At 31.1% G+C, this 16433-nt stretch overlaps 1 protein-coding gene across 3 annotated transcripts in view; it reads left to right on the top strand.

Annotated features, from left to right (window-relative positions):
• Positions 1-16433, top strand: part of LOC148599584 (BMP-binding endothelial regulator protein-like) — a 50192-nt gene that overhangs the window by 22005 nt on the left and 11754 nt on the right. The window contains exons 1-3 of one of the 3 annotated variants that reach the window (XM_088559117.1): positions 3597-3637; positions 9713-9904; positions 12260-12350. In XM_088559117.1, the coding sequence (XP_088415243.1) occupies positions 9767-9904; positions 12260-12350 (229 nt within the window). In that variant the 5' untranslated portion in view covers positions 3597-3637; positions 9713-9766. Of the gene's footprint in view, positions 1-3596; positions 3638-3701; positions 5137-9712; positions 9905-12259; positions 12351-16433 lie in introns of those variants that run through there. The other 2 variants (XM_088559119.1, XM_088559116.1) reach the window with 2 other exon arrangements.

Below are 16433 nucleotides of genomic sequence, written 5' to 3'. Positions count from 1 at the left end.
AACCTCCGGTATTTTAAGGATCTCAAATTTCAAAATACAAAACATAAAAAAAAAAAAAAAAAAAAAACTTTGATGCAGTTACTAAATTGTGTTTGAAACAACTAACGGCATTTTTCGGTTCATTTTAATGCACATACCCCGTTACACAAACCCTCTGCACCAAATTTGTCTTCCCGCCAAATCCGAATACAAAAGAACGACTTACACCCAACGCGTTAATTATCAGTCACACAATACTGCAACAGTCCGCATGCAGTTTTTATCAATAAGGGGAGATACCACAATTATTATAATCTTTAACATTAATCAACAGCGGTACCATAACGATCAAAGTGCTATAAAATGAGAAATATTATACACTGATTGAACCCACTTAATATTATGAAAATTTTATACCTTTAGATAGGAGAGCGAAAATCCTTTTATGCAACTTGATAGATCAAAGAGACTTGTTATAGTTGCATATTAAAACAGAACAATTGTTATTAAAAATAAAGATTCTGATTTTATTCAGACACAAGATAAATTACATTTGTAATTTTGGCAATGGAAGAAATAAATTGGTCGAATATTACATTTTTAAAACTCATTCCTATTATATTTGATAAATAGGCAGTAAAATGAAATAGTGATCAAATTGGGATGTTGATCGTTCTTAAAAAAATATATATGTATAATTAACAATCAAACATTGGTTTATAGAAATATATTTGATATAACGTTTCTAATATTTACAACTGGTTGAATGTCACATCAATGTCGAATTTCGGAAATAAAATGAAAAAGTTCGGAATCGTAGACTCGGAATTTGCTTGAAGAAGGCATACATTTCCGAAAATTTACCATCAAATCTATAATCGTAGTTTTCCTTTCCTCTTTTGTCTTCCCCAGAATTGACATGGGTGTTTCTAGAAAAGCAGAGGATGCTTACCTACCGGTGCATCTATTCCATGTTCCCAGTTTTTATTGGAGTCCGGTTGCTCATTTACTTTGGTATACATGTATTTCTAAGTATTATTTTGGGTATTTCATGTTCTTTGTTTTGTCTGTCTGTTTCCCCTGTCTTGTCTTTATCCTTGGTATATATTATTTTTATTTCTGCTCGAATCTTTCCTAGATTACTCCTATAGAAAAGCAGTGTTTTCTAAAAGAGTGGCCTACTCCAAAGCGTCTCTGTACAAGTGTAAATAGCAACATTACTGTTGAAACCAACCACACCACAGCTTTGGTGAACTATAAAAGGAATCTTTGTTTATATTTAACCTTATTACCGGCATTTAAGAATGTTTATCTGTATTTATTGACACACCACCATAAGGACCCTTATGTAAAATTTGTAGCACTACTTAAGTTATCTTTTATTTCAAACAATATTATTTCTTCAGACGAAATCCCCTCAGATGGAGAATTCGTGCAGGGGCTTTTGTTATGATAAAGACCAAATCACTTTAAAAGATATTAAGAACTGGCATTAAGAGTCTAGAGCTGCTCCTTACGTAATGAAGGGGTAGGATTAAAAGAAAGATCGCATTGTGAATTTTGATCTTCGTATGGAGAGGTCAGATCACAACTGTGATTCTTTATACGTAAAAAATGACGAATCGAAAAAAAATGGAATGCCGTTCATACTAAGACTTATTGAAGATCAGTCATACCCAATTTCCTTTAATTTTCTTTCCTTTAAATGTAAGCAGTAACTCTTTTGTATTCGCACCTAAATCAGAAGTCTGTACCATCGAAATAATCATAAGTAAACCTACTGTTCTCCTTTCATGAAAATGAGTAAAATAGACGATTTTCGTTCTTATAATCGATTTTTGCTGCCATGCACCACATCCAACAAAAATATTTTGGCCAAATTATTTCCAAAATTGATACAAGCAGATAAATCGACACATTTACATTTAACTTATGACAACCGACGACGGGAAAGATTCCTTTATAGGGACGTGTTCAGCGCATTTTATGCATGATTATTTTGCTCTGTCAAACAAAAATATGGCCTAAAGTACTGATGAAAAGACAAAAAAAAAGCAAATAAAAAGAAACAAACATCAATCAAACAAAACAAAAAGAAAAAAACTAAGAAAAAAAAAACACACACAGGAAAAAATACAATATACAAATATATATATATATATATATATATATATATATATATATATATAATTATAAATATATAAAAATATATATATATATATATATATATAACAAAAACAAAGAAACAAAACAAAATCAACAACAACAACAAAATAACATAAAAAGTGCAACATTGAAGCTATGACGGTACTAAACCCTCATAATAAGTCATATTATCATACGACATAAATTATGAATAAGAATAAGGCTAAATGTAAATGTTTACCGTGTTTTATACCATTACAGAAAACCTAGATCAACTAGAGATGAACAGACGGACACAATAAATATTTTCCAATCTTGCTGGCGAGACATTAAAATGTAAACTGGGTAGAACCACGGAAAATTATTGGTGTCAGACATTTTTAAATTGTATTTTTGATCTCAGTCTAGACGTTACAGTGTACATGAACCTCTACAGTTAGGTCATACGTCATGTCTTCCTCTTAAACTTGTCCATAGGAATGGTGATAAAATAGACTGCAGTCCCGCATAGTTTCTGTAGCGTTACAACACCCCAGAACATACCACCCGGCTCTTGAGAAAACCTTAAATAAACACGATTATTACTAAAGCAAATGTTTGCAATTGTTAGCTGTGTAAATTTCTTTCGCGATAAGTAGTGTTTGAGATAATTCTCGGAAAAGACCGTAAAGTTACGGAAACGTCTTCGTTAATCTCCGCCATCGGTCGGTGAGCATGGTGGATACGTAACCGTTTTGTTTATTTTGGCTCGTCGTTCGGTTATAAATGACCATTTTAATACGAAAACAAACAAAATTATTTGAGTAAATTTACAGAAGAATGTTAACATATGATAAAGACCTGGTAATAAATTGTTTTGATCTTATCTTATTATCTTAACATTCCCGTTTGTGTATTCAAATCTACGGAGATATAAACGAACATATTATAATATCAAAACAAGTCAAAACTATGGCCATTACTCTGTAAACATTGACAAAATAAGATATACCCCTGACATCAATTTATCAACACTCTTGTTGGTCCATGTTTGAAGTTTAACTGGACACATTTCAGAGTATGCCCGGGAATGTATACGAACTGTCATTATAAGTACCCGACTGTAGTTTATCTGGACATTACCCCAAGGTTCCTTTTACTTTCATTCATTCATTCAATAAGGTGCACCCTTTCTAGTTAATACAAAAAGTTTTTGGAAAGTTGAGACTTTGATTGACTTTGTTTGTTGTTTTATTTTTTTTTCTATGTACAGAAAGAATAACTGGCAAACAATTTGTATTTTAATGTAAATTCTATTATTCCGAACTTCTGTTGAAGTTTTACACAGCTTTTTTCTGCTTTTTAATAAAATCGTAAGATTTAGTTAAATTCACTACATGTTCTAATAAAATGAAAAAAATAATAATAAACCAAAAAGTGCTAGTAGAGTTATTTGGTAGTCATTATTATCGTCACCAATAAAGATAAGAATGAAACATAACTATTAAAATGGCTGTATTTTCAAGTTTTACAAGTAAGTGCTGCCAAATACCTTATCGTTTTGTTTAATTAAGAAGCTGCTGATACTAGCTTCGATAATTTCCGAATTTTGTGTTAGAAAAAAAAAATCAAAATTACAAATCTAAATACATTGAGACTCAGATAATTGAACCTGCGATATTAGGGAAGAAATAAAATGAAGCGTTGACTGCAGATCGAGTCATAATCAGCGTTTCGGACCATTTTCATGATTATGCTCTATACAAGTATCTAAATAAACATGATTGATACTCGCAAGATAAGAAGTGCTTTATCAAGTTTATCAGCTATTGACTGTGAATATGTTTTTTATTCAAATTAAACCTATAATTCATAAATCTGGTCAACAAACATGCATGTACATTCCAAAAGACCTGTAAATAAATGCTTATCAAGCATGTGTATTCGACCCAGATTCAGAATACATGTACAAGTACACTTAAAAATAGAAACTTTCCTTAAATGTATGTACAATGTTTAAAAATAAAATGTTACATTTGTTGATTCAAAATCTATCTAAACAACCAAATTATGTGAAACTAGGATCATAAATTTATACTGAAGTTATTTCGGATTGTAGTAGACAACACGACGGCTAAACTTTCTCTCCTATTTAAGAGATCAGCCATTCAGTGGCTAGGAAAACAGTATACTGGGATTGATAACTTGTTTAAAAACTATTAAGTGACAAAAAGCAAACATCAGAGTCGACGTTCTTGTCTGACCTCAGATAATCAGACCAATATATTGGGGCCCAAACAGGTTTTTATGAGTTATTTTGTGTCTCCATTATTCTTTAATTGGTGTTATTTTGCTGGAATATAGACTTTGATGTGTATCGATTCAAAATAGTCTAGTATTTTCGTAAATGCAATCTTAAAATTCAATTTGTACCATACAACAGTCATATGATCATTTCGTAGTGTCCCCTTGTCGCACCCACGTAATATTTTTTTCCCAATCTTAACATACACAAATTATGTCAATACACTGATTAAATACTTCCAACCCATTGAAGAAAGATTACTATTGATGCGACAGGCGGAAAACAAAACAAATACGTGCACTGTTTATTTTCTGATAGCCATTTTAAACATAAGGCAGAAATGATCCTAAAAAGAACCGACGCAACGGTTTTTCCTTTTATTGTCCTACGTATTTTTTTGCTAAATTTATTCGGTATTATCAACAGACTTCATTTCTGGGTAAACATGTACCTCGGCAGCATATTAAAGACGTTTTTGGTTAATTGTATTTCATTTGCATGTATAATTATGCTCTTAAAATTAAAGAAGTTTCGGACATTTTCGTTCACACAAATTGACTTTTACAGTGAACCCCGTCTAAACCGAACCTCTTTTGGACTATACAATTTGTTTGCTTTAAACAGAAGGTTCTAAATACATTGAAACTGATACTGAGGAACTGCAGAAATAGTACGATTTCGATTCTCGGTTTCACAGTATTATAGAGCTAAATGTTTGATTGGATAAGGTAGGTGATATATACATTAACATGCAGATACATGTAACACTTGGTTTTTTTTCAATTACACCCTATAGATATATACAAGTAGCAATAACGAAAGTACGAATGTGGAGAAAATCGTAGGTACAATAACGCCTGAAGAACCAAAATATCAAAAATGACTTAAAAGGTACATACAAAAAAAAACTCTGCGAATTCTGTAAAAGCCGGGGATGAACAAAAAATTGTGTAGACTGCTCTAAAAAAAAAATGAATTAAAAACATATAGCTCTGATACACCCTATTAAGAAAACATGCATCTTTTTTCATTAATTCGGAATGAAATATAAAATATTGAAACATCGAATGAGAAAGTTTTATGTATTGAGTTTTAATTTTTTGGCCGGCAACATTGTGGGCAATAATAATAATAATAATAATAATAATAATAATAATAATAATAATAATAAACAAACATCTAACATGACTAACTGTTCAGCAAATACCTCTCTTTATGCAATAAAACATTTTGAATAGATGAATTCGTTTGGATATAAAAATGTTTAGTACCAGTCAAAACACGAAAATTTGATCATGTACATATGTAAATGGGATAAAGATAACAGTTACTGTAATGATAAAAAACGTTAATAAAAACAAAATACAACTAATTATATTATTTATCATATTAATAATAACAACAAAAACAACAATGTATCTGCTAATCTTTTATATTAATCAAAACAAATGTTATTTATAGTATTACTAACGATAATAATAATAATAATAATAATAATAATAATAATACTGCTAATGCTAAAAATGATCCTGACACTGTTAATAGTGAAGGACGTGTAAAAGTTCAACCCCTTCCAGTCATCGATGTCCTATCGTAAAGGGTGACATGAGAAAGAGTACCGAAATTATACTGAAATATAAATATCTAAGGAAAACAAAATGACAACCATATTGTTAGAAACCCGCCCTTTAACACTCACGATAAGGAAAGACCACCATGCAACCTTAGACAACTGCAACTCTATAAGGTTGATAAGACGCGATATTATTAGGAGATAAATTAGCCCATTATGCTCGTCAAATTTCTACTTGAAATACAAATTAAATACAGCTCCATTTAAACATATGGCATTACTTTCAACATTGTCAATATCATGGAAACCTAGAATTTAAATAAAAAACAACCCTTGGTGTTTGTTTTGTCAAACTTATATAGACGTAAACATGTTTATTATTAATTTAAAAGTACGTAGTGTAAATATCCTTCGTAGGAAATATATTTGTCATATGCATGTTGTAGTTTTGAGTCAGAAATAAAAAGAAAAAAAATTAAAACAAATTACCTGATTATCTAAGATATCCCTATATGAACCTTTGATTATCTTGAAAATGCTTCAAACGTTGTCAGTGGCTTGTTCAGCGCAGTTCGACGTTTGGTTTAATTTTATTTATACACTTATCTACCAAAGAAAGAGGAACAGATGTAGTGAAACGCAACAAATACATCACCGTTTAACCATTATGAAACTTAGTAACGGAGATCACAAAAGGTCTTCAATAAGTGTAAAGACACAATTAAGAAAGCTCTGAAAGGCACTGACAACTGAAAGTAATTAAATCCATGGTAACGGACAATGACAAATAGTGAGTCTATCATCTTTTGACTGTTGGCAGGGGCATGTCTTCAGTGGGTTTAAACTACTTTATATAAGGCCTTGACCACCCTCTTTATTGTAAGGTCAAAATGAACTGCAACAAGAAATAAAGACGCCACACCACACATAAAGTACATACAAGCCATTCTGACTACAAAAAGGCCTTTTTTTTAAAAACAAATATTGTCTGCTACCTTAGCTAACTAGATTGTTGAATGTGATTATATTTGATGTATTAATTTTTCATAAAAACAGACTCTCATATTTCATGCCTTAATTAGAGGAGTAATATTTTCATCCTGTCACTTTAAAACGAAATATGTAAATTTATTTGAATTAATATTCATAATTCAAAATTTTCTCAATTTATGTTCATATTATCTGTAAACTTTTTGGAAAATTTTTGTTTTGAAATTTACAACCTGCTTATATTAATTTTATGCTGTCATAAATGTGGTAATTTTGGCCACATGTTAAGTTATTATACTTCTTTTTTGGCATCAGTTTAAGTTTTTCTTGATATAGATACAAAATTTATACGAAACTAAATTGCAAAATATCTCCTTTAAATGGAGGTTTAAGTTTCTATTCTTGTTTTATTATACATCGTTTAAAATTGCTGAATATTTTAAAGTTTACGTAATATTTCTTGTAAAATACATTGTTTAATTCTTAGACCATGTTTTGCAGGCATATTTGTGTCTTACTTAGTTTACTTTAAAAAAAGACAATAATACAATTCTAAACTTATGTCAACTACCCTTTTCTATTCAAATATTTTCAACTGCTCCAGCGTATGGAGTTAGTGTCTCTCACATTTAAGACGATAACACTAATTTTGTAGATTAGGTTCAGTGGTTCATGCACAAACGACTGTGGTGCCCAATAATTAAGACTCGACAAGTTTTCTGTCTTCATCATGAGCTAGTTTACTTATACATATATGGTGTATGTGTCTATTCGATATAAAACACAACCTCCGTCTGCTATAGTTATCTCTTCTCTGTCACTGGACTTGACCTTCACCGAGGAGCAGTACAGTTGTCGAGTGGTCACATCTGTTAGGAGCACCTGATCTTCCCATAATAACGAAAAGCAGGGTAGATTTCTGCTGAAACGCGGGATTGCCAACCATTTCGGAGCACATTATTTCACCTCCGTAGTGTTCTTAATTTTTAATTCCTTGGCATTGTACGATTTGTGCCCTGTTTGTTTTCCTTTTGGAATCACATGTAGTGTTTGACTTAGAATATCCAATCGTTTAGACTTTCCTTACAGAAAATGGAATTTTGCTATTTGAAGGACAGCTAATTTCCCAATAAACATTCACCTTTTGAAACCATTTAAAGAAAACTACTTCTTCATTAATAGATACTCATCATTCCCATCGTTGTACAATATCCACCATTCATTTCCATTAAAGTATAATGGATCGATTTAGAAATTCAACATCCGTCCTCGAAAACAACGTTGCGCCGTCGTAGCGTACTCGTTTTGACCAATCAGGAACGTCATGAACAATAGCAATCCCAAGAAGCAGTCTCTGAATTGGTCCATTACGTAAGCATACAATTCATTCCTAAACTCAGTGTTCATGTATAGTGGAATAGTTACTGAAAAAAGGGAAGATCTATTATTCAACTCAAAGTTCTTCATTTTTCATTAACAGGAATAGAATTGTAACTTCATTAAATCAACAACAATTCATTTATTATTTTCCCATTCACCAAAACTGAGATGGTTACTCCACCCAAGATGAATCGATTTATTTATTAATCATTGCAACTATTCCAAAAGAATAGACTTGAGACATGCTTCATGATGAGATCCGCAGAAATGCCCTGATTGCAATGAAGTGTGATGGTTGTAGAACATAACTGAATGAAACATACATATATCTTGCCATTTCAGGGGATGTTTTGTACATGTTTAGTTAATGTTGTAATTGTTTACTATTGAATTATTCATAACAAGGCCATACCTGTAAAATATTTCTTTCTCTTTCGAGTACGTACGAAGTATTCAACTCGCTTCAAACCCCAAAAAAGTTTATCTAGCCTTTGTCTTAGTCATAACATGTAGTAAACAACGCATTGTCCCCTAATTTTACATTTTGTATTATCTAAACATACATGTAATGTTTGAAATTTTCAGACATGTAATATCTGTTTTTGTCTATCAGGCCGTCCGTCGTCTCGTCAAGCGTCTAACGTTTTATGACGCCTTTCTCACGATATACCTAAAAGCATATAAGAAGTGTCTGCTCTGTATCTACGTTACTAACTTTCATTAAGAATAAGTGGCAATGTTTGCCTTATCATAAAAATATGTGATTGACTTAGAATCACAAGAATCAAAAGTAGTTCACAGTATGCAATTCTTAACCAGAACTAATTTCGGATTTCAAAAGCTGAAATCACAGTTTTGACTAAGATGACAAAATTATTATTATTGATATATTCAACCAATTATGATTTTACAGTAACATCCCAGGTTTTTTGTTTACAGTGAGGGAGGTGGAGAAAGGATCCATACCTTTCCATCACGATTTTAAATGTCATTTGTCAACGTTTTAGTGTGGGAGAACCAATTCCTCAACCATTGATTGATATAACCTTAAATATATACTAAATATCCTTTCATTGCAAGAGGGAAGACGTGTGAGAACGCATATGCTTTCTACGTTTAATAATGAGAAAATAAAGCCTTCAATCCACGTGTATGTTGCCATATAAAAGTATTATATTTGTGTTCCAAAACGGGAAGGTAGAGTATGATCCTTTGATTTCTGGAGAGAAGACACGTGAGAAAGCATATAATGCCAATACGTTGAGTTGAATGTTACTTTCTTATTTTGAATATTGAGAATACAAAGTCTTAATCCATGTGTATTGTTACCTTATAAAAGTTTCATTTTTTTTTTGTTTCAGAACGGGAAGGTAGAGTGTGAACGCGAAGTGTGTCAAAGTTTAGAGGGCTGTTACATGATTTTATTTGACAACCCTTGGCAAAAGAACCAGTGTTGTGAAGTCTGTAAACGTTGCATGTACCGCGGAAAGACGTTCGACAGCGGCCAATCTTGGGTTGAGGCTGACGATCCATGTGTTACGCTTCATTGCAGGGTAGGAATGATTTATGTTTGCAATTATTAGACGGAATGTACGACAGAATAATTTGACAGTGGTGAACTACTCTTTTTCATAAGGACACAATTTTCCCGCCATCTATATCATTTAAATATCATATACAAATGTGTTAGCTGGACCAAAGACTCCCAATTTCATTACCTCTTTGAGTTCCAGCAATATGTCCTAATAGTAAAATCATCAACATATGTATTACTTTTCTGTTTCAATGATTAAAACAAGTGAATAAGCGATATGTAGAAAAAAGATAGATAAAACATTGTAATTTTTTTTTACATTTATTTAAATATTTAAATCTAAAAAATATACATTTCAATCAGTTTTTATCCTTCCTACTGCTCTTCCATAGTGTAAACTTCCCACTCTCCATATTCCCCATTCCCATTGCCCCATGCTACATGCACCTTTCCCCAGTCATATACACAACTGGCCCATGCGTAATAAACAAGGGCTACTTATGTTACGAAATTAATTTAATATTTTCAATACAGAAATTTATGTTGATAATTAAAGAAACAAATTCCTATTATCAACGTGTGTCTAGTAAATACCGCGTCCTCATCTCTCCTGCCAAATGCCATATGACCCATTGTCCCATTACTCTATAACCCATGTCCCCTTTAAATGTGAATTTTTCCCTGTACAGGTACTATAGTTTCTTATACTTCAATACTTATGTTTTTTCTTTTTACAATAATGGAGGTGATGGAATACGAATTACACAGTAACGACAGTTTTAAGACTGATATGTAGACACTACCAACCAGATAGGATTAAATATGACCTTGATACATCCCAAACGAACTTTTCTGTGTATCAGTCACATCTACGTTTATTGACATAACATTATCATAAGAATCCTCGATGTTTGCGAGGAATGAAAAATATCAAACTATAAAAAAGTTAAAATAAAATTTATGTGTCTTTGAGGATGTTCAGTAAACATTCGCAATAACTGCAATTATGAATACGACGCTTTCAAGAATAATGAATGGATAATGTTTTTTTTTTCATCTTCGTACAGGATTTTATATTTTTGTATCTTTCTCAATCACTTTAAGAGTATTTCTTCAGTATAGACATACAAACATTAACGAAGTTTATCGTTATCTTACCTTAAAATTAAAATTGGACGATAGCAGTTAGTGTCAACACTGTAAAATTACCTTTAATTTGTCACTCTCCCTTTCAATACAAACTAAACGCGCTAAGTTAATGAAACATTTTCCGACCATGAGTCAAGTACTTAAGCACGAGGACAGGCAACAAAAGGCTTCTCGATCGGACATATCACTTTGCTAATTAAGCGTACAAAAGGCGATGGACATCTTTAAATCCCCTTTCAAGTTCATTTTTACAAAATTAATCATTGTGAATACCACTTTCTCTGTTCCTCCTATTAATTATAATCATTTGACTTTTCACGACACCCCCTGTCAATTTAGCGGCTACCAACATTATTTAAGCTTTTTATTATGTCCAACAGTAGTCATTTAGAAAGTCCTTTAAAGCTGAAAATGGCAAAAATTTGAAATTTAAACTTAATCACATTGGCAAAATATTTAAGGCTTTGAACACCTTTGTGTGGTTAATTGTTACTCTCTACCATTGAAGTTCTAAATGGAAGATATTTGAGGCTTTAAACCTAATTACTTTTACTTGGTGTTTAGAGTTTTACATTTGTACTTATACAACGAATGTCACAACACCAAAAATAAATGGAATGAAATGTATCGTGTATATTTGAATTTATAGGAGTATTTACAAAATATATTTTGCTATAAACATTCTGTTTTTTTTTTTTGTGTGAAAATCTACTTTATGTGCAGGTAACAACAATCACTTCTCCCCGCTCATTTAACTCTGATACCAATATAATGAAAACATTTTTAAAAATTTTCTTTGACTAAATATTGTCTCTATGCAACAAGTCAAGTAGATGTCCGTACATACAATTGTTCACATTAAAAAAAAATATCTGCACAATTAAATAATGAAAAGTTATGAGTCTTTTGGGAAAGTTTTTTTTTTTTTGTAATATGGACTTATATGCCAATCATCAAGTAAACATTAAATCCACAAAATGTAGGAAAAAAACTACGTACAATGACGATTGCCTTGCAATGTAAATACAAGGAGAAACATATAAAGAATAGACACGAAAAAAATATGCATTTTTTTACAGGAAATATTTTGATTCTAACCAAACTTTATTCCAGAAACTGGATGGATTAATACGCTTTTCTGTCTTATTGGTACAATTTAATTGATATTGTACAAAGTATTAAGAAATACAATTTCGTGAAAATATAATGGAAACAATTGTTTTAGGCTGGAGTCGTGACGAGATCAGAAATGAAGTGTTATAGTCCTTGTAAGAACCCAGTTAAGACGTCTGGATTGTGTTGTGGCTCGTGTAAAGGTATGTTGATTAAATTGGTATACCGTATAACTTATACATGTACAAGAAGTTTGTTTTTGCATCGATGTGATTTTCCTTATATTAACGATAGACACTGGCCGCGAAAATAAAAACAAGATTTTTTACCCTCGATCATTTAGGATTATTCCTCCTGATTTGTATATATGATATATTCCTGGATTGCAGAAATCACATTTCACGAAAATTACAAAAAATGAAAAAAAAAATAAATAAAATTAAACCTTAATTTGACAGTTATGGATTTTCTAGACCTCTTTGGATCTACAACTACGTTCTGGTTCGCTACGGATCAATCTGCTGCTAGGTTGTTATATGTATGCTTGCTCTGCTTTTGATAAAAAATGTCAACAATGCTTGAGCACTCCTCATTAAAATATCTGCAGTATTCTATCTGGTGTACCTTTTTTAACTAGGTTGACATCACTGTGGCAATCTCTTTAAAATTTAAACACTCTTTTATTCTGAATGTGTTAATTTTTGATATTGTTTCAACATTATGTCTGTGATAGAAAATGCAAAACTGACCCCGTGATTTCAACATCTATACTTTCATCAGGGTTATTCATTTATTACGTTCTATTTTTACTTTTTTCCAGTTTGTGTTATTAATAGTGTTGCGTCTGTCATCTTGGTTTTAGGTTTACCACCATAATATGTTGGATACCCTGTTACTAACTCTTGTCATGGTCATCTCGACTGTTGTCTTTTAATAAATATCTGTGTTATATGTATTAATATAACATTCATACCTGATGCCGTTTCATTAATTCATCTTATGAATATTATAGCTGTTTTAATCGTCGTGATTTATAATATTTTCATTAAAGGAAACAAATAGTACGCATATAGCAGTGCTATGAACTACGTGTGCATAAAATTTAATCTGCTTGTGATGTAATTTTTCCGATGATTTGAAATATCAATCCGCAATTTGCGAAATAGATATTCGTTTGAAACAAAAATAAAACAGATGAAGTCTTTGATACCAATGTGCAATCAATCTGTAATCTGAATTTAGCATGTTCATTTCCGGCAATCTTTTTATCATATGAATCGAATTTTTATTCTCGAGGAACTACTTTTTTTCTAGGCCTCCACCGTCTTCAGCTTATTAAGTACTCAGCGGTTTTTCGTTTTGTAATTGTACAAATATTATTGTTATCTATTTTGACAGGTAGACTTTCACGTAGCTCATATTGCTACAAAAACTAATCTGAAAACTACAGTAGTCCTTTGTTATCATAACATTTGATAGAAGTGGGCCTTTATGATCATTTATCCTACTGCAATTCAATTCATTGTTGAGTATTATAAAAACGATAATGAAAATCTTCTCATTCAAACTGAGATATTTGATTCAGTCTCGTAAATACTTTAATTGAATACTATTTTTATTGTAATATGACCATGTTTTTATACACTTTGCTCCGTAAAAGCAAACACTGACGCAACATTAAAGAAATTTCAATTAGACTTTGTTATAAACAACTTCAACGCCAGTTAGCAGGTAATTCCATATCAGGGTATTTAAAATGAAACTACTGTTGTGTCTAGTCAGTAAAAATAAAATACAAAAAAAAAAACAAAAAAAAAAAAAACAAACTTTTCTATGATCACTCAAAATAACAATCGCTTTTAAACTCATTGAAGGTTTTAATGGTAACGATGTGGATTTGGACTAATTTACACTTGCTATAGTTGAGATAGAAGATACCTTTTTGGTAAAGTCTATTTATAAGTAGCAGTCTTTATACAAAGATAAGACAGAAGGTTATTCATGCATGACACACAAGGAAAAAAACACACACACACACCAGTGTTCTTGATTTTAGTTGATGTGGTTAGTTGTGGAGGAAATGCATGATTGATTTTCTCAAAATATGTGGTACTTAAACAATACACAGTGAATTCAAATTTATATTTAGTCAGTATAACTCCTTTATAAAGCAAATAATTTACCAATTAGCATTATGATGGTTCATCTGGTTGTTAGCTTTTGACATACATGTTATTAGAAAGTCGTTTACATCGTAGTAGAACACCTACTTTAATAGATAAAAATACTGCTATGATATTTTGATCTGTTTACATTGACAAATGGGTGTTGTATCGTTTCACAAAAAATATTTCCCTTAAAAACATAATATTTAGCATATACTTTTTTCTTGAATATATATAAAAAAAATTCTACAAATTTCCATTACGCAAGGAAGAAAATAAATGGCAATTCTCCTTAACGTAGACAATCCTTTATGACTGTTTGGACATAACCGAGTATGTCTTTGTTAAGGTTTTTAACCGAAAATTCCAACGAAAAAAAATATAATAAACAGGTTATTAGTTCGGGTATATAGGGCGGTCTGGTGATCATTTGGCTTCCAAACATGGTCTGTGCAACAACTTTAAACAATTCTGTTCAAGTTTTGATATTTTATATCACAAGTGAAGATCTAAATAGTTTAATTTGTACACGTACTGTTCTTGTCTTTTATTGCAAAAAGGGACTTCGAGCGTTGTCCGAGTATAACCTTGAAAGGTTTTTTGGGTATTTTCATTCAAATTTGAATATGTTGTTTAGATTAATCGATTGATTAATTAGATTGATCGTTGCAAATATCCAACAAGTATCGTTTTAAAATGGCGGCCATTTTTTTGTTGTTGGGAAAATTGGTACAATAACTATTTTCCGCGCACTGACTTGAATGAATATTATGTTTGTCGCATCCGATTGGTAGTCGTTTGTTTTAGAAAAAAAATTTTTTTAGAAAAAAATATGTGGCTTTTAAATGTTGTCGTGGTTGAGTGGACCATTGTATCTTCAATATTTTTCCGAATTGTTATGTTTGTTTTAGGGACTTATTTCAGCTAAACTTGAGTTATATGGGGTAAGACAGCAAATGCACCGGCATCTACCACAAAAACGCATTATTTTGTTTCGATTCAAACATCTTTTATATATTGTTAGACAAAATCTCTACAAGAACGCAATAAAAATTTCTGTAGTTAATGGTCATAGGTCTAATGTCAATGCGTGAAGATAGGTTTGCTGTCAATTTGACAGCTTCATGTTTGAAGATGTTGTAAATGTACTAATGCGTCAAAATGGGTCTTGAAATGATATACTGAGAAAAAAGTAACCTAGGTAAGAATAAGTTGTCTTGCTTAACTAACATATCCTTTTTCGACAAAATAACTTTCGAGCGCTTACTGCAGATCATTAAGAAAAATAGAGTTGAAACGTTCCTTGGTCTTTTTCCTTTAAAACTATGTTTGTTTAAACTGATTGAAATTGTAAAGCAAGTTACAAAGATGGCAAATTAAACAAATAAACTCCATCAAGAGTATGAGAACCAACATTCATTTTTATGGTAATATATGTTAGTTGAGCAAATAAAAATGTAAATATAAATATTTCATACTGAATTCAACACTCGACACTATCATCTCTGTCATGCTCAACAGTATAATGGGCTGAAAATATCGAACCTTCGCTTTAAACTTGTATCACCAGTATAATACAAAACTGTTATAATGTTTTCAGGCCATGTTTAAATGTATAATTCAGTACGTCATTTATAGAGCCATCTGAAATGTCAACTTTTTCTTAAAATATTTTAAAGAAAAGGACTGACATAGATGAGCCGTTAGTACACTTAAGATTCTGTTTTTTTTTCGCACAAAATTAGTTCATGAATAAAAAAAAACTGATGTGGTAAGGTATTGTAGTGGTTTTCAATTTCAAGAATTTCCCATTATTTAAGAATATGATTTGAATGTCAAAAAATTCTTTTATTTTTACTTTAAACAGTTTAAACAAACATTTCAAGTGAAACGGGAGTAAAATAAAATGAGAAAATTTTTTTGTTGAAGTTTTCCTGAGTTAGCGAAACCGATTCAAAAATTAATAATTAGAAGTTTCATGATAGAAGAATCACATATACCGTATTGTTATTTATTATATCCACAATAGATAAAAAGTGCATCAACTTTACATAAAATGGAAATTAGCTATACCTGGGTCATTTCAAGTTAATTACCACATAATTATTTATCAGTAATCGT

The sequence above is a fragment of the Perna viridis genome, chromosome 13 (genome assembly GCF_037379345.1).
Source record: "Perna viridis isolate PV_CMFRI_1.1 ecotype Kerala chromosome 13, ASM3737934v1, whole genome shotgun sequence".
NCBI classification, from domain to species: domain Eukaryota; kingdom Metazoa; phylum Mollusca; class Bivalvia; order Mytilida; family Mytilidae; genus Perna; species Perna viridis.
This window is presented reverse-complemented; position numbering and strand designations above follow the sequence as displayed.